Source organism: Aedes aegypti, chromosome 3 (genome assembly GCF_002204515.2).
Source record: "Aedes aegypti strain LVP_AGWG chromosome 3, AaegL5.0 Primary Assembly, whole genome shotgun sequence".
Classification (NCBI taxonomy): Eukaryota; Metazoa; Arthropoda; class Insecta; order Diptera; family Culicidae; genus Aedes; species Aedes aegypti.
In genome coordinates this window covers 343360164-343379090 of record NC_035109.1, presented here as the reverse complement: position 1 = coordinate 343379090, position 18927 = coordinate 343360164, and the positions used below count along the sequence as shown (strand labels likewise).

Here is an 18927-nt window from a genome sequence, read left to right as displayed (position 1 = left end):
AATCTTCTCTTGGATGCATTCCAGAGCTTTTCTTGGAAGAATTCCAAAGCTGCTCTTGGAAACCTTTTATAGCTTAAACTTTCAAAAACTTCTCTTTCCAAAACTTTCCTTGACAGATTTTCAAATCTTCTCTTATATGCTGTCTAGAGCTGCTTTTGGAAGCTTTCCAAAGCTGCTCCTGAAAGCTTTCCAAAGCTTCTCGTGGTAGCTTTCCAACGTTTCTCTTGGATGCTTTCCTTAGCTTTTTTTCAAGCTTTCCAAAGCTTCTCTCATAAGCTTTACAAAGCTTCTTTCGGAAGCTTTCCAAAGCTTCTCTTGGAAGCTATCCAATGCTTCTCTTTGAAGTTTTTCGGAGCTTATTTTGGAAGCTTTCCAGAGCTTCTCTTGGAAGCTCTCCAAAACTGCACTTGGTTGCTTTCTCAAGTTCCCTTGGAAGCTTTTTGAAACTTCTCTTGGAAGCTTTCCAGAGCTTCTTTTGGAAGCTTTCCAGAGCTTCTCTTGGAAGCTTTCCAGAACTTCCCTTGGAAGCTTTTCAATGCTTTTCTTTGAAGCTTTTCGGAGCTTCTTTCGGAAGCTTTCCAAAGCACCTCTTGGATGCTTTCCAACGCTTCTCTTGGAAGCTTTCCAATGCTTCTCCTGGAAACATTACAAAACTTCTCTTGGAAGCTATTCAAAACTCTTCTTGGTAGCATTCAAAAGCTTATCTTGAGAGCTTTCCATTGCTTTTCTTGTAAGGTTCAAAGAGCTTCTCTTGGAAGCTTTCCAGCGCTTCTCTTGGAAGCTTTCCAGAGCTTCTCTTGGAAGCTTTCCAAAGCTGTTCTTGGTTGCTTTCCCATGTTCCCTTGAAAGCTTTCCGAAACTTCTCTTGGAAGCTTTCCAAAGCTTCACTTCTGAAGCTTCCCAAATCGTCTCTTGGAAGCATTCCAAAGCTTTTCTTAGAAACTTTCCAAACCTTCTTTTGTAAGCTTTCCAAAGGTTTTCTAGGAAGCTTTCCAACGTTTCTCTAGGAAGATTTCCAATGCTTTTCTAAGAACCTTTCCTGAGCTTTTCTTAAAAGCTTTCCAGAACTTATCTTGGAAGCATCCCGAAGCATATCTAGGAAGTTTTCGTATACTTCTCTTGGAAGCTTTCAAAAGCTTCTCTAGGAAGTTTGGAAAGCTTTCCAGAGCTTCTCTTGGAAACATTAGAAACTTTCAAAAGCTGCTCTTTGAAGCTTTCCAAAGCTTCTCTATGAAGCGTTCCAAAGCCTCTCATGAAAACTTTTCAAAGCTTCTGTTGGATACTTTAAAAAGCTTCTGAGGTTCTGGAAGCTTTTCAAAGCTTTTCATGGAAGCTTTTCATTCTTCTCTCGGAAGCTTACCAAAGTTTCTCTAGGAAGCTTTCACAAACCTTTTCTTCAAAAGTTTTTCAAAGCTTCTCTTGACAGTTCTTTTGAAGGCTTTCCAAAAATTTTCGTGGAAGCTTTCCAAAGCTTCTTTTTGATGCTTTCCACAGATTCTGTTGGAAGCTTTCTTAAATACTATTTGAAGCTTTTCAAGCTTCTATTAGATGCTGTAAGCGAGTTGTCCCAATCCTTCGATCGCCTTTGTCCGGGCAGTAACAAAAATCCTTCAGCATACCACCTGGCAATAGTGCAACCAAGGGTGAATCTAGTCCACGTGTAGATTTCATTATGTGCGGAACACGAGATGCAACCGGCGCTCTCATCGAGCAAGCAAATCTCCGACAAACAAACAACAATAGATACATTTCAGCAATGGAAGCTGAAAAAATCTGTTCGTTCCACCAAGTTCACCGGATAGTTGCATTCCTGTTGATGACTGTCGGTTGAAAACTGCCCCGATTTGCGTTGGGCTTCAATTTTTACCTCCCTGAGTTTTTTTTCCTTTTTTCATATGCGTTTTGATCCGTCGAAAAAGTTGTGTTGCGAAAACAAAGTGCTTTCCGCGCTTTTGCACAGCTGCAGTGTTGATTTTAGATAATGGGGTTTCGTACGTTACTGGGGATGGTACGTGTTACTGAACGAGACTTCATTTCCGGCGGAATGATGAAATTCGTCTGTTTCTGATGTTCATCTGTTGGTGGAATTTTCATTTCCTAGCAGAATAATGTTTGAGTTTGTTTGTTTATTAGTTCCAGAGTAGTATTTGAGCTATGCTATGAGTTTTGAAAACTACTTCAATAACAGGGCAAAGTTACTCAGATCTATCAAGAATAAATTGATCAAAAAAGCTCAGCTGTCGATTGATAGCACGGTTTACTGCTAACGAGAGCCTAATCTCTCGTTTCTGGCTTCATCCCAGCATGATTAATATCCTACTAATCATCCGAACGATTATAGAAACGATAAAAGCCAAATTTCAGGAAGCATTCCATCGCTCACAAAAGCCCAAAAGCCGTTAATGCCAGGTGCCACTGAAGTTGTCATATTATTGACCATCAAACTCCGACAGGCCCCAGAAGACGGCAAACGATTTGCCACGCCTCGTCAAGCATCTGTTTCGCATCAAATTCAAATAAAAAGTACACTTCATCACCCACCACACCGCGCGAGACCGACTAACAAACGAACTGACTTGAACGACTTGGCCGCCAGTCTTACTGACAGACTTACTGGAGTTATTCTAGCGCGCAAAAGTCTTCGCCTTCGCCGATGTGGCTGTTGGCGAAACGAGTTGAAATAACTTTTTCCCCGGACCTTGTCTCGTCGCCCGCAGTCCCTCTGTTTGTGAAATAAATTGTGTTATCTCATAATTTTAATTTCTAATGCCACACGCTGGAACGAAGCAAGTGAAATATGACTGTGACAAGCTCATAGAAAATGGGAAACGATGCAAAATTTAAAAGAATCACATTTTGTATTATATTTTTGTTTACAAAGTATTCAAAACATTGACAAAACATTTACCAAACATGTACAAAACATTTACAAAGCATTTGAAAAGCATTGACAAAACAATACCGAAAGATTTACAAAACATCTACAAAACTTTTACAAAACCTTCACACAATACTTAAAAACACTTACAAAACATACTCAAAATATTTACAAAACATTTACAGAAAAACACAAAACATTTACAAAAAAATACAAACAATTGACAAAATAGTTACAAAACATTCACAAAACAGTTACAAAACATTTATGACCCATTTATGAATCCTTAACAAATCATTTATACAACATTTTCGAATCACTTACTAAACATTTGCACAATTTATACAAAACTATTAAAAATTTATGAAATTTCCAATGCTGTGCCCGTGCAAAATCGAAAAAATTGATGTTTTTGATCAGTTCATTCGCGTTCGATATTCTTCGTTACCGCTGTCGCCTTCCACCGCGATTTTGTTGCTGACTTTTTCCCCAATGAATTCCAATGATAATACTCGCGGACGAACGAAAGCGAAGATGCTTCGAGATGGTAATGATTATGACGTCGGCGATACTAGCAATGGGGGAAAACCGTCACGGCCCTTGGTAATGATGAATAATTTCCAATTATATTGAAAGCTTTTGCATTTGGAGAATTCCCGAGCTGTTCGAGAACAGCGCAGGAAAAAAAACTGGCAAGCGAGAAAGTCATGGAGGAGGGTGACCCTTTACCTTTGAAGTGTGAAGCATTTTGCCCTCCCGTTTGGAATTGGCCAGACGTCCCAAGACAGTTGTAAAGTCGTGTAAAGTCATTTGACTCGAGTTCTCGTGGTCGTCGCTCAGGCGTTGGGGGTATCACTTCTTTGGAAAGAAAGACTTTCGTTTCAATTTACCTCATAAGAATTTATTGACTGGAATTTTATAGTTTTAAAGGTTTTTGATGGAAAGTAAGATACATCATTAGCACCGATTCGGTTCGATGCCCCTTTGATCACATTGTAATGTTTTGTAGTTTTGCAACTTCAGATCTTGAGCCTTCGCCTATTGTCAACTTTTGTTACTCAATAAACTAGAATTTATTGTTACCCCTCTCTTCTCTTTCTTCCACTTTCAGCGCCTCCATCGTCGATCGAAATCCAAGGCTACGAGAACAACTCCAAGGTAGAGGTCAGAGAAGGGCAGGACCTAACGCTGACCTGTGTGGTAGCCAACTCGAAACCAGTTGCGCAAATCGTCTGGCGACGGGGGAAATCCGAAGTCAAATCAGGTAAGTTTGCTTCAAAATTATGACTTTTTTGATCAATGTTAAGTCTCCAATTATAACGAAGCACAGAGTACACTATGAAACACATACGGTTTAAATTTGTTATGGATTACTGTCAGGTTCATCGAACATGGATTTTCTTTATCTCTTGTTGTAAGCTGTCTACATATCCAAAATACATTCCGGAAAAGGAAGACTTTATCGTTGTTTGTAGTGAAAAATAAGTGTTGAACGAGGATAATAGTTCACGACCTAAATTGGCTATTTCGAACAATCGATCCAACCCACTTCCAATCCCCAATCTAGTTTGCCTAAATTTTTAAAATCAAGCCATAAATATGTCGGCCAAGCACTACCTCTACCGCTTCCGAACAATAAATAAATTTACGCAGCACTCCATCACACCTAATCTCGTTTTTCAAATTGCACTTTTTTCCCCGTTCCGGATCCTTACTGGGAAATCGTTAGTGCTGCCACTCTCGCACACACACAACGCCATTTCACGCACCCTTCAACGCGTGAATTTCCCATTTCGTTGATGATTTCGGCACTCGGAACAAGTGCTAAAATCGGTCTTCGTGTTTTATTTTTCATCGCAATCCTTTTACTGCAAAACGAAAAAAGTGGAAAAAATATTGCCATTCTTCGCCCCGGCTTCCTCCACAGTCGCCATCAGGAAATAATGAAAGTCGAAACAAACTAATGCACAATGGTCCGGATCGGCAATTTTACAGGAAAAAAACTTTTTTTGTAAATTTTGGAAATCGACCACCCCTTATTGAAACAATCTTCATCAAGAAAATTTTGCATAAACATCTAATTTGTAACAAGATTTGATGGTGGAAATTTTTGTTTATTGAACATTTCATCATGAACATAATATTTTTAGTGTATATTTTTTACTTGTATCTTAAGAGGTTTACTACAACTTCTCCATTGAACACTTTTCTCTAAAATTTACTATTTCAGAGCTAGAATTTTTCAAATAAATTGCATGCCAAAACACATAAGTCATTATTAGGAGTTATTGTTGAGTCAAAATCATCGAATCATGTATGGAAAAAAACTTATTGTAAACACCTAAAACATGTTTAAAAATTAATCCAAATCTAACACGATTACCAATAGTTTCGCCTTATTTTGGACGAAATTTGCCAGAAGCTCTTCGAACCAAATCCATAATTTATTAGCATCTTAAGATTTCGCTTGAATTGGCTTAAAATTTTAGAATGAAAATAATCATAAGTTCTTCGTTATCTGTTCTTGTTGAATTGCTTTCAAAGAAGTTGTCCATAGTTGAATTTTGCATCTTCTTTAAAAAAAAATAGGATAAGATCGTCTTTTTTAACATTTAATTCCGCTCCTAAATGCTTATCTTTGACAGATACGCGTATTTCGACTACCACTTGCAGTCTTCTTCAGTGTCAGTTACTCGTATCCACCCCATAAAAAAAAATATTAATATTATTTCTAAACTTCTTCAAAATTGGGTAAAATAAATCAACCCGTCTGAAGGCTGAAGAATACGAACACTTTAAAGAATAATTAATCATATATAGACGTTAGTAGGTGATAATTATCATGTAGATGGATACGTTACTGGCTTCCAATGAAAAATATGTTCTCCTAAAATAAACTTGAGATCATCCATTGAACAAAAATTTAGTTTGATTTTATATATATTGAACCAATCGATATTGCGATCAACTATTACTAAAAATCATTCTACGAAATGTTCTAAAGTCTTTCGACCAAACGTCCACTCGACCAAATGTCCCTTCGATCAAATGTACTCTCGACTAAACTTCATTCGACCAAATGTCTTTCAACCAAATGTCCTGAAGCCATCTGAACCATACTGACGATCATAATCACTTCTCTGGAAGTAGTCATTTTTGAGTAACAGTCAACTCTCCCTTGCTCGATATACTGTATCTCGATATTTCCCCTAGCTCGATGAAATGCGCGGTCCCTTCAATCTAGCATGCTTTGATACCTCTGCCCTTCAATATCGAGTAAGGGAGAGTTGACTGTATTTCAAGCTTAATACATAAATGAATCATTAAAACAATTAAAAACTCTCAAAAACATATGTAAAATTATATCAAATTCTAATATTTTTGGACACGATTACTTAAAAATGCCGATTTATTCTGGTTGGAATTCATCAAATGCCCTTTGAATCAACTCCATGATATATTAGCATTTTAAGATTTCATTGTTTTTTGCTTGATTTTTCTTAAATTTTTGAATGCCAAGAACTATAAATGTTCAGCAAAAATAAATATCATTGCTGCCCTCCCCCCATTACTTCTGAACACCACATTCAAGTAGAACTGAAAACAAAAAAAGTTGGACTAAAAAAACTTGTTCCTACCCTAAATTTAAACTTTCGGAATCAATTTCATAAGCTTGAATGAAGAATTATATAAAGTGTTTACAGTGAGGTTGTTTATAAAATTCAAAATAGGACCACCCTGTCTACCTGTTGTCTGAAAATATGCAGTACTCAATTATAAATAACCTCTCTGAAAGCATGACATCACATCAACGAGAACAAATATAACCATGTTTTCCTACGAAATTCTCGATTCGGACCATTGTGCAACGTCAACTAGTCGGGGGAGGGAGCCACGCAAAAAAATAAAACTCCAAACACATCCCCCGTTCCGTTTGCCGGGTGTTGGATTTGAGTCTGGCCTCTTTTTTTCTGTGTGACCGTTTGGAGTATTTTATTTTTTACCAAACATAAATTCTAAATGCGTCGCCACCTTGGTCCGACGCTCGCTGCTCACATACCAACACTCGCGGCGAACGGCGTGGCTTCACGAAGGACCTCGGGAATGTGTGGGAGTTGCAGAACAACACTGTTGAATGTTGACCTAGGGGTTCTCAAAAAAGTGAGAAATGTTTGAGGTTGTTGGACTTTCAAACTTTATACAATGACAAAAACTTAGATTTTACGTCTACCTAAACCGAAAACCTTCCTTAGCCGAGTGATTAGAGTCCGCGGCTACAAAGCAAAGCCATACTGAAGGTGTCTGGGTTCGATTCCCGGTCGTTCCAGGATCTTTTCGTAATGGAAATTTCTTTGACTTCCTTGGGCATAGTGTATCATCGTACCTGCCACACAAAATGCGAAAATGGCAACTATGGCAAAGAAAGCTCTCAGTTAATAACTGTGGAAGTGCTCATTGAACACTAAGCTGAGAAGCAGGCTCTGTCCCAGTGAGGACATTAATGCCAAGAAGAAGAAGGTTAAACTGAAGCAAAAAAACGGGATTCGAAACCAAGTATCTTATTTTTGCATAACTGTGCCTTAACACACTGAGCTAACGCTGTGCTCAGTACACTGAGATGAAATTTAGATCAATTGATGCTTTATTAAACTGACTTAGATCAATAGATATGTATCATTATTTTGAAGCACATTTATCTTAATCTAAAATCAGTGTCCAAAACTATTCGAAATATTTTTTTGTAAATCTGCAATCAATTCGGGGACATCTCCACTCCATACTTCACGTTAGCATTTCTGTTGTCCACAGAAAATTCTTTCCTCCCACACAAAATCACACATACATACCTTCACATAACCACACGACGTTCGCTGCTTAGGTTCGCTGGTAGTGGAGAGCGCATTTTGCATTTGCACAAACTGGGACTGGGAAAAAAGGAAGAGTAATGAAAAATGAACACACCTAAATCCGCGTGGAACAATGATGCTGGGAAGGCACACCGAGAAAAAATCAGCTCAATCCAAAAGTTATTTCAGTACTGGATCGAAGTTAGTTGTTTGCGTACTAAATAATTCATTCCGCGAATGAATGTCGTCCCACAATTATTTCCTTATATATTTTTCTTTATGTGCACAGAGTCAGAAAGAGAACGCGAGTGGCCTATTGGTTGCATCGCAGGATATGTAGACAAAAGTTTTCCAGTTGTTCGATTTAGTTTTTTTGTTTTGTCCTGGATCAGTGTATTTTTTCCCCTCTCGATGATGATTCAGTTTGATCGCAAATACAATTTATGGAACAGGAAAACATACTGTACGATGAATGCACACACTCTTCCATCAATGCCAGTCTGTTAGCGTTGAAGTAGACGTACAGATGATTAAGCGAAAACAGTGAGTGGGCATATGTTTGAAACGTAATTCGTAGTTTGACGTTTACTCTATCATCTGGTTTGGATTGAAATCGATTATTTGGTTGTATCATTATTTATGTGTGATTTAGGAGTCCCACTGTACTTGTTGTGTGAAATCAAAGTGTTTCAACTTCAAAATCCATTAACATTTTTGAAAACATAACAACAGCAAAACTATGATAAAACTTGAGGCTCGTTTGAGGCTACGTTTATTGTAGCCGGAATTCCCCAGTCGAAATCTCCAACAACTCTCATTTCTAAGTTAACGTTCAGTAATTTTTAATCATGAATGGAAATATCCAATGAAATTTATTTTCCAATGTTGTAGCAGGTTATTATCGTTCCTACCCTTCAAATTGTCTTTCTACGGATAACCGTTAGAATTATTTCCAATCCAATGGATGCTTATGCAAACCCATGCTTATGCCATCGCAGTTAACTTCTATTTCGTCTCTTCATCAACGGAAAATCTTTACGATTGATTTGGTCTTAACCGACTCTAAACATTTTTGTAGCTAACTGGTTACTCAATCGTACACTTCAGGTTAATTATCAGAACTCCAAGTCTGAAAGACATGCTGTAAGAGCTGGTGTTTCTCAAGGCAGCATTTTGGGGCCAGTATTCAATAATATCTTTACATCTGACTAACCTGAGTGACCTCAATTAATGGATGTCAAAAATCTTTGCGTATGACATAGGCCTCTCCGCCATAGGACAAAGCCTGCGTGTCAACTATAGTAGATTTCAAAAAAGTTTAGACATTCATATGATTTAATTTTCAAGCAAATCGATGACATCCATGTCTATTCATTCATGAAATTGGACACACATTTGTTTTCTTGTGAAATCTATCGATGCCATTGCCATAAGAAGAACTTCACAACTCTAACATTCCTAGGAAAGTGTTTCAATTGTGTCGTTGCACTTTATTTACAACGCTTGAAAGATCCATCCCATCCGATATGATCTCTATCCAAAGCAAAATATTTTATTCCCCATTGTCTGGCAAATATTTGCCCATTTAATAAAGCTGTACGTCAAAGATATCCATTCCCCATTGGGACCGATTTGATATTCCATCTACGCATACCGTATTGACAGGTTATCAGCTCCCACTAAGCCAAGTTTACATTCACTTATCAATTCAAGAGGCATCCTTCTTTCGTCTTCAACGCACACACACCTGTGATTTCCATTCCAGTATGGTTCCTCCCAGTAGGGAACCCGTCAGACACCCCGGCAGGTATGCGGACTTAATTCTAACCCCATCGTTCATATTCAACAGCACCACCCGAGAAGGAGCTTTCCAGTTTTCCAGCTGTGCGCCTTTTTCCATCTTTCCCACATTTTGCCACATCCGTTCGGGAAAACCTGAATGAAAATTTTAAATATGTTCCCAAGCTATATGTGTACAATCATTTCCATATTTCCTTCTGCTGCCGACAACGACAGTGCACAAAGGTCCAGGTTGCTAAAAAGCTGACAAAATCCTATTTCTGAACAGGTTTTTTTTGTTGAAAACGAGGTCAAATATTCATCTATAGTATCAGAGAGTTAAGAACGCATACAAACATAAAAAAATTTGATTTTCTTCGTAATTTGCGATAAATACAAATAATTTTTGCATTAAAACTCAACTATCTTAACTTTACTAAAACTCGTGCAAATTTAGTTTTCAGCATTAGTTTTTTTCTGGTCGGTAACTCATTTTTACCTAGATTGAGCATTCCCGGATGTATTGTTTTGTTTCACGTGTCGTTAGACCTTTTGAATTACAAACAACAAATTTAACAAAGTAACAAATTTCGTCTTGCCATCGAATAGGCTGTTGAAAAATGACATGGAATCGCCTATTCTAAAAGACTATTCCGAGGACTTTCTCAAACTTTTTCTATGCACAAACACGTCGAAGCCTTGGACGAATTCAACAGTGTGAAAGAATCGTGAAGATCCGTTGAACCGTTCTCAAGCCAATTCGTGACATACAAATACCATTCCATTTTTATTTATACAGAAGATATTAAATAACGAAAGAACAGCTTCTTTATATCGTAAAAATTACTCTCAGATGAGATATATTGCCTAAATGCTAAACTCAATCAATTTGAGGCGATTTTTTTTGCCTTTTTAAAAACGTAAAAAGTCCCAAAATGTATGAAAAAATAGTTATTTTGTTCTACGAAAACCAGAAAATGGCAACTATGTCCAAAATAGAGTCTGCAACCCTAAAATATGTTCCACAACACTTGCCATGATCAAAACTTGTTAAACCTTAAGAAAGCGTAATTTTTGCCTATATTTTTCAACTCTGGACCACTGTAACCGACAAGGACGATTCTGTTTGGTATACTTTCTCACGTCGTCGCTCCTGTCCCCCCTTCTACCAAACCCCCCACCCCACCCATTGTGAAATGTATGAAATCTGATCGTTGATCGAATGGCGAAAGCAAAAAAAACGATGGCAGATTCTTGGGCCACATATCATCTGGTATCTTCCTTGCCGGGTGAGTGAACAAATTGGTGTATCTTTCAGTTCATGAAAATGAAAAGAAAAATCTGACTTCAGTTCCCTCTCTCGTTCTCTGGGGAGATCCCCCAGAGGACCCACTCCAGTCAGTTAGGCAGCCAGTCAGTGGCGAGATGAATGGGACCAACAGCAAAACAATCAAAATCTGATTCACAGCAATTTGTCGATATGGAGACCTCCATATTTTACGCCATCTTGTTCTCTCTCATCGAAAGGAACGAGGTACCGTTATTTCGGGTGAAGTTGACCACTTTCAATAGTATTTCATAACTTCAAAAAAATCCATGGTTCCCATTTTGTTTCGAAATATTGATCGTTTGTTACAAAAATAATTCTATGTACTAAATTTGGGCCTTCTGAATTCGAAAATGCTTGCCAAATTCTTACCAATTAAACATTAATGGAACTAATTAAATTTCAAGAACACTGTTTTAAACGGCCTAAATGAAGGCAATTTCAAAATATTTAAGGACTTTCTAACAATAATTCGATAGTTTAACATATATTTTACATTTTAAGCATCATTACAAACTTTTAGACTGTCACCTTTGGTTTCACATAATGTTCAAAACACAAACAGCAACGTTCATTTGCCACATGCTACATTAGCTGTGTTGTTATATTCACCAAAATGGTTTTGATGAGTGAACTTGACAGATACCGCCGACAATTTTCGTTACATAGGACTCATCTAATGTAGCGCCGTTGTTGCACCATAGCCAAAATCATTTCTCGAACGCGTGCATGGAAATAAATAACAATCGTGATTGAACACTCAGAAAAAAAGTCATCGAATAACTAAAACTTATGACGAATTCCATGTCAAATCGGTCAGTCACAGAACTCGACAATCTTACATTTGCAGTAAATTTTATCATACTATCGTAGCACTTTCCAATATTGGTATATAAAACCTTAAATGTTCTTGATTCAAATGAAAACAGCTCTTACGTCAAGCGTCATACTAATATTCTTTAGTTTTGCATTCGTTCTGTTGACCCAATAACTGAAATTATGATATTTCGTTTAGTATTTGGTGGGTCCTGAACTATCAAAGTAACCCCGTTTCACGATAGCTATTTTCGAATTATATCACGCTTAATGCAAAAATATTATTTTAATATTAAAATTAACCATTTTCATTAGTTATTCGCGAATCTCCATCAATAATAATAAGTTTTTGAGAGTAAAGACCATATTTCTGTACACTTACTTAGTTGCCTTGATGGAAATCGCGAATAACTAATTAAAATGACCTATGTTGGAGAGCGGTACTACCCAGAATTCAACCCTGTTCACGATGCAGATAACTGACCTACATACGGAACGAGAATGCAGCTGTTCTTATTTTCTGCTTGAACTGCCGCACAGTCGATGGTCACTGCTAAGGTCAAGAGCGGGAGAATTTGGCATGAGCTCCATGTATATACCGTGGATGGATTCCCATAAGGCGCAGCAGTGGTGAATATGATCACCACTGATAAGGAGAGATGAAGAGATGTAGCCGACTCTCACAGGGCCCACTGAACCCGATGGTAAAACATCGCACATGGGCAATCACGGTGGACTGATGACCTGCATGATATTGATCGGGCAGATACCAACAGACCACCGATCGTGTGTAGAGGCTGCGCGCGGGCTATTTTTAATCCGTTTTGTGTTAGTCGATAAGCGAAATAAATGTTAGAATTTAAGTAAATAAATGTCCAGTTTTGTAGTGAATAAATGTAGTGCTTTTGTAAACCGTCTTTGAATAAATGTCGCATGTGTAGTTTTTTGAGTGGTCCGAGAATTTGGATGGCCTGTGACCCAGTTAAAACGACCGGAGAAGGTCCCCAAAAACAACTACATTCCGAGTGTTGAGGAGCCATCTACGGAACAGGATTATCGAAGGCGAAGGTTAATTGGTTCCCCAACAACCTATTTTATTATTTAATTTATATTTTTTAAATTATACTTTAGATAATTCAGAAATTCTAGAGAAGTGATCAAGATTCTTATTGTATGAAAAAAAAAATTTGAAGATCGTTTAAGTTTTATTTTTGAATTGTTAATGAAAATAATAAAATATTTTCTCAGTGCATTGTTTTTTTCTTATAGTCCAAATGGCCTACAAAGCCTTGCATGCAACTTATTTGAAAAATTCTATCTCCGAAACTGTTGATTTTAGAGACAATTAATGATCTGTGAAGTTGTACACAGATCATTAATTGTCTCTAAAATCAACAGTTTCAGAGATGGAATTTTTAAAATAAGTTGCATGCAAGGTTTTGTAGGCCATTTTCAAAAGTTATTCTTAAGTCAAAATGATCGGTTTTTCTATGGAAGACACTTATTCTACCATACCAAAAATATGTGCAGTATTTAATCCAATTCGAAGATTATCGAGCACGATTTTATTTTTTTTTTTTTTTTGATCCATTCTGGATGGAATTCGTCTTATGTACAATTGATTATTTTTTATTCTCTCTACATGTCTTCTGGGATTCTTTCGGAAGTTCATCTATGATTATAAATTTAATCACTTTAAGATTCTTCAAGAAAATCCACAGCTCTCTAGAATTCTTCCGAAACGCCGTTAAAGAATCTTCGAAAATCTCACTGAGATTTTTTCTGGAAACCCTCATGAATTCTTCCGTAAATTTCTCTGGGATTATCCCAAATATCTCTGAAGTTCTTTCGGTAATCTTCATGAAATCCTACTGAAATTTATCATACAGAGGGGTCTGTAGTTCTTTCATATACCTATCGCGAGCTGTTCCGTCCAAAACCCCTTTTGGATTTCCTTTTGCAATTTATTTATGATACTACAGAAAATCTTTAAGAGAATCGTCCAAGAATCCTTGTAAGGTTTTTCAGAAAAACCCTTCTGTAATTCTTCCAGAAATCTCTCGGATATTCCTCTTAGTTTCTTTCGGAAATCATTCTGAAACTATTAAAGTTATCTCTATGATCGCTCTATGATTCCTTCAAAAATCTTTTTTCTTTTTGATCATTTTGGAAATCCCTCTTTGATTTTTCTGAAAATCCTTCAAGGTTTCTTTCGTAAAATTTCCCTGGAATTCTGCCGAAAATGTTTATATGATTGCTTTCCTGAGGGATGGAATTCTTTAAAAAGATCTGGGATTCTTCTAAATATCATTTCAAAATCCATCAGGATTTCTTCCGAAAATCCAGAAACACCCCCCCGAATTTTCCTATGAATCCATCAGTTCAGGATTATTTCGATTCTTCTATGATTCTCCCAGAAATCCGAGGGAAACTATAGTAAAATATTTATACTTCCACTATCAGATTATTCCGTTCAAATTCTTGGGATTCTTCCGGAAATCCCTATGAAATACTTCCGGAAATCTAGTTGAAATTCTTCGAGATATCTCTTGGGGATTTCTTTAACAATCTGTTTTTAGGGACATCAAAAAAAAAACAACAAAATTACTATGGAGATATTTTTTTAGGAATTGTATCAGAAATTCTTCCGAAAACTCCTCAAAAATTGTTTGTAAATCCACCTAAGCCTTTTACTGGAAATCCTTCCTCAATTCTATCGGCAATCCTGTTTAAGTTTTTCTATAAATCTTTCTGGGAACATTTCGAATATTCGTTTGAAATGATTCTGGAGAAATGTTCTTGATTTTTATTCGATTTATCAGTAAATCTTCAGAAAATCGCTCTTTAATTCAAATGGTTATCTCATAAAAAAAAACTTTCGGACAGCCCTCTGGGACTATAAAAAATACCACTAAGATTCTTACGGAAATCTTTCAAATACTCTTATAAAAGTTACTCTGAAATAGTTGCGGACATTTCGTTTTAAATTCTTCCTTAAATCTTTCTGGAGTTCTTCCGGTCATCGCTCTGGAATCATTGCGGAAAATTTTAAGGAATTTTTCCGGATGTCTTAGTGAATTCCTCCAAAAACCCTGTGAATTCCTGAAATTCTTAAAGAAATTCTTCCGAAATAACTTCTGGGATTCTTCTGGATATCGCTGGAATACATCCAAAATTCCTTAATCCTTCCTTAATCCTTCCAGTCGTCGTGCGGTTCGCCACTGTCAAAACCACCACGCTGTTGTTGTGAATGAAAGCGTGGTTTTTTTAATGGTGTTGTATAAAATACAACAGCGCGACGACTGAAGTGTTAAATCTTCATGGGACTTTTTCAGATTTTTTAAATAATTTATTCTTCCCGAAATCCCCTCAACATTCATTCAGAAATCTCTCTGTGATTCTTTTGCAATTTATCCCAAGATTCTCCCGAAAATTCTTCTATAATCCCAAAGAAATTTCCAAATGATTTTTATAAGAATTCCAGAAAAATATTTGCAAAAGTCCTAGACCCGACCAGAGGAACACAACTAAATGGTAGTGCAATTATATCAAAATTTGTTACATATAGCAAATTTTGTTTCGTTTTAGTTAGAAGCACTTTGAGTTGATAGAGGAAATTGTAACATAATCAGTTATAATAACAAAAGCTGTTTTAAATTTGTTTCAATTTGAAACATAGTTAGCACATTTTTTTATAAATTCAAGAGCAATTGCTTATAACAAATTATGTTATAATTAAGTTATGAAAAATAACAATATGAGTTACATTTTCGTTTGATTTAAAACATAATGCGTAACATTTTTGTTTAAATTCTAACATATTTTGTTTCAATTTTGTTTAGTCTAGAGCAAAATGTGTTATATTTTTTTATATTTTCATTACTAATAAGCCAAAATTATAACATATTTTGCTAGAAAAAATGCGCAAACTGAGTAACAAAATCTGTTGTAACTCTGTTGCAATCAACTGGTCTGGGAATTATTGTCTGAGGAATCCCAATAGTATTTCCAGAAGAATTCCAGAACGATTCACTGTAGGATCCCAGGAAAACTTCTGTTAGCATCCTTAAACGATATGGATGACATGGTATTCCCGGATGAATCTCAGAAACTTTACGGAAGAACAGGAATAATTCCCGAAAAAAAATCCGGAAGAATCTTCGAAAAATATTATGAAACCTTCCAGCAAGGTTTTAGGATGAAATCCAGGAGTATTACCGCAGAATTTCCGGAAGAATCCTAGGGAAATACTCTTTATAATAACCACACGGAGATTTCTTGAAATATCCAGGAGGAATGCCCAGCATCCTAGAAGTTATTCCGGAAGAACTAATGGTAGAGTCTTTGAAAAAAATCTAGTGGGAAGTATTCAGAGAATCCTCAGAAAGATTTTCGAAAGAATACCATAAGGTTTACCGAACAATTCGTCCAAAGATATCCGGAAGAGTTCAACAGGATTTTCGGAAGAGTCCCAGAAGTGTTATAAGGACATTTACAAAAATAAAATATAGAGTAATTTTAGAAGAATTCCAGAAGGATTTTCGAAAGTATCCTCGAAAGATATCCGAAAGTATTCCAAAAAGATTACCGAAAAAGTCTCAGATGAATTTCTTTAGAATCCAAAGGCGTTTTAGTGAGAATCCTAGAAGTATTACTGGAATAACCTTAGAAAATTTTTCGGAGGAAACTAAGAATTGGGAGGAATTCCAGAAGTATTCCTATTAGAATCCTAAATCTTCGGAATAATCCTTTAAAAATATCCGGTAGAATTGCATCAGCATTTTTGATAGAAACTTTCGTAATATTTCCGTAAAAAAATAATAAGAATTTAATTCCTAGGATTTTAAAAAGAAATCCCGCCAAAAGCACAGATAGCTTTCCGAAAAAATGCCAAAAATATGTTCAGAATAATCACAGAAGGAATCCTTACAGAATCCAAGAAGAATCCTAGAAATATTACCGGAAGAGATATATATCTATATCTAACCATGCTGAGGGTCATGGGTTCGAATCCCGCTGGTCGAGAATGTTTTCGTAAAGGAAATTTTCTCGCTTCCCAGGGCATAGAGTATCTTCGTACCTGCCACACGATATACACATGCAAAAATTGTCAATCGGTAAAGAAAGCTCTCAGGTAATAACTGTGGAAGTGCTCATAAGAACACAAATCTGAGAAGCAGGCTTTGTCCCAGTTGCGACGTAAAGCCAGAAAGAAGAAGAAGAAAAAGGATGTATAAAATTGTCTCAGAGCGATATCTTCAGGTATCAGGTATCAGAAGGCCGGCTCCAAAGGCACGTTCCCCACCAGTTGGGAGATTTGTGCCATCGCCATATTTGAGCCTATTTCATCATCTACCCGATGGGAGAGGAAAGGGAAGGGAAAGATGGGAGGAAATAGGAGTGGGGTCCCTTGAAGAGGGAAGATCGCATAAGCGAAATGAGAGCATGTAGCTCCATACCACAATGGGTTCGAACAGCGCCCTAAAAAGGGCACTGCAAAACGCATGAGCGTAAAGAGAGCCTATAGCTCATTACCACAGCGGGTTAAGAATAACAGGATGTCCTGAAGATTCAGGCTTCTGTATTCAGTTTCACTTAATAAGTGTTTACCAAGTAATTGGAATCGCATTTGCGCAAAAACTGGACAGTTACATATCAGGTGATACGAAGTTCCATAATCGGAGTCACAACTATCACACCAAGAGACTGCAATTCTGCTTTGACAGATTTGTTAAATACTTCGCCACCTTTGGAGATGGCTCAGTAATATACAATTTTGTTTGACGACACGACTCCAAACTATTCCAATATTGCTTGTGCTGAGTTGCCGCCCAAGAGTTTATCTGAAGCTTCACCCAGCACTTCGAAATTGGAATAGCCGGCTCAGGGCCAATGAAGTCATGCGATGCTCCATCGCGAGCTAGCTCATCAGCCAATTCATTTCCAGCGATGGAAGAATGGCCAGGTACCCATACAAGGTTTACAGAGTTGACTGAATTCAGTTCCTCAATTTGAGTTCGACATGCGATAACAAGCTTCGACCTTGAGTTGGCCGAAGCGAGAGCTTTTATAGCAGCCTGACTATCTGAACGGAAGTATATGACTTTACCCATTACGCGCTGTTGAAGTGCTGATTGCACTCCACACATAAGAGCAAATATTTCCGCCTGAAAAACGGTGCAGTTTCTACCAAGTGAGTAAAACTGATTCAGCCTTAGCTCACGAGAATATACTCCTGCACCAGCTCTACCTTCAAGAAGGGAGCCATCAGTGTAACATACTATATTGTTTGATATACTTCTTTCCAAATAGCCAGACGTCCACTCTTCCCGTGAAGGGAATTGTGTGGTAAATGTCCTGTAAGGAAAGTTACAAGCAATTGTGAGATCACTTGGAGCAAGGACAATTTTGTCCCATTTCACCAAAAGTGGAAACAACGAAGTGTGTGTAGATCTACGATTCACTGGATTTTTCTCCAGTAGATCCAGTACCCATAAACGGTAAGAGCAAGAAAGTGCTTCTTGTTTAAGATATATGTGTAATGGCGCAACGTCGAAAAGGGCCTCGAGCGCTGCTGTGGGAGTTGTAGAGAACGCACCAGACATCGCCATCAAGCACATCCTTTGGAGATGGCCCAATTTTGATTGGATTGTTCTCACTTCGCCCTTTTGCCACCACACAAGACATCCATATACCAATATTGGTCGAACAACTGTTGTGTAAATCCATTTGATATATTTGGGTTTGAGGCCCCAAGTTTTACCAAAGGTTCGCCGGCATTGACCGAAGGCCATGCAAGCTTTTTTGACTCTGAAATCAATGTGAGGTGTCCATGAAAGTTTGGAATCTAGAATGACTCCGACATACTTTACTTGATCAGTCACATTAATCTCAGTGCCAAAAAGACGTGAAGGTCGAATTCCATCGCGGTTTCGTCTTTCCGTAAAAAGAACAATAGATGTTTTATTCGGGTTAACCGAAAGGCCATATTGGCGACACCAACTCTCGACTACCTGAAGAGCACTTTGCATCAGGTCGAATAGGGTGCTTATGCACATACCAACTATCAGAGCTAGATAGTCGTCGGCAAATCCATAAGTTGGAAACCCGCAATTATTGAGTTGCCTCAATAGCGTATCTGCTACGAGATTCCACAAAAGTGGTGACAAGACTCCCCCTTGGGGGCATCCGCAAACACTCAATTTTCGAATCGCTGCTTGACGCAATGTCGAGAAGAGATGTCGGTTTTTGAGCATTTGATGAATCCAATTGGTAATCAT

The 18927-nt window shown here is 37.4% G+C and overlaps 1 protein-coding gene across 3 annotated transcripts in view; it reads left to right on the top strand.

Moving 5' to 3' along the window:
• Nucleotides 1-18927, top strand: part of LOC5579127 (nephrin) — a 655956-nt gene that overhangs the window by 478775 nt on the left and 158254 nt on the right. For all 3 annotated transcript variants that reach the window (XM_021849148.1, XM_021849147.1, XM_021849146.1), the window contains exon 5: nucleotides 3990-4142. In XM_021849148.1, the coding sequence (XP_021704840.1) occupies nucleotides 3990-4142 (153 nt within the window). The remainder of the gene's footprint in view (nucleotides 1-3989; nucleotides 4143-18927) is intronic.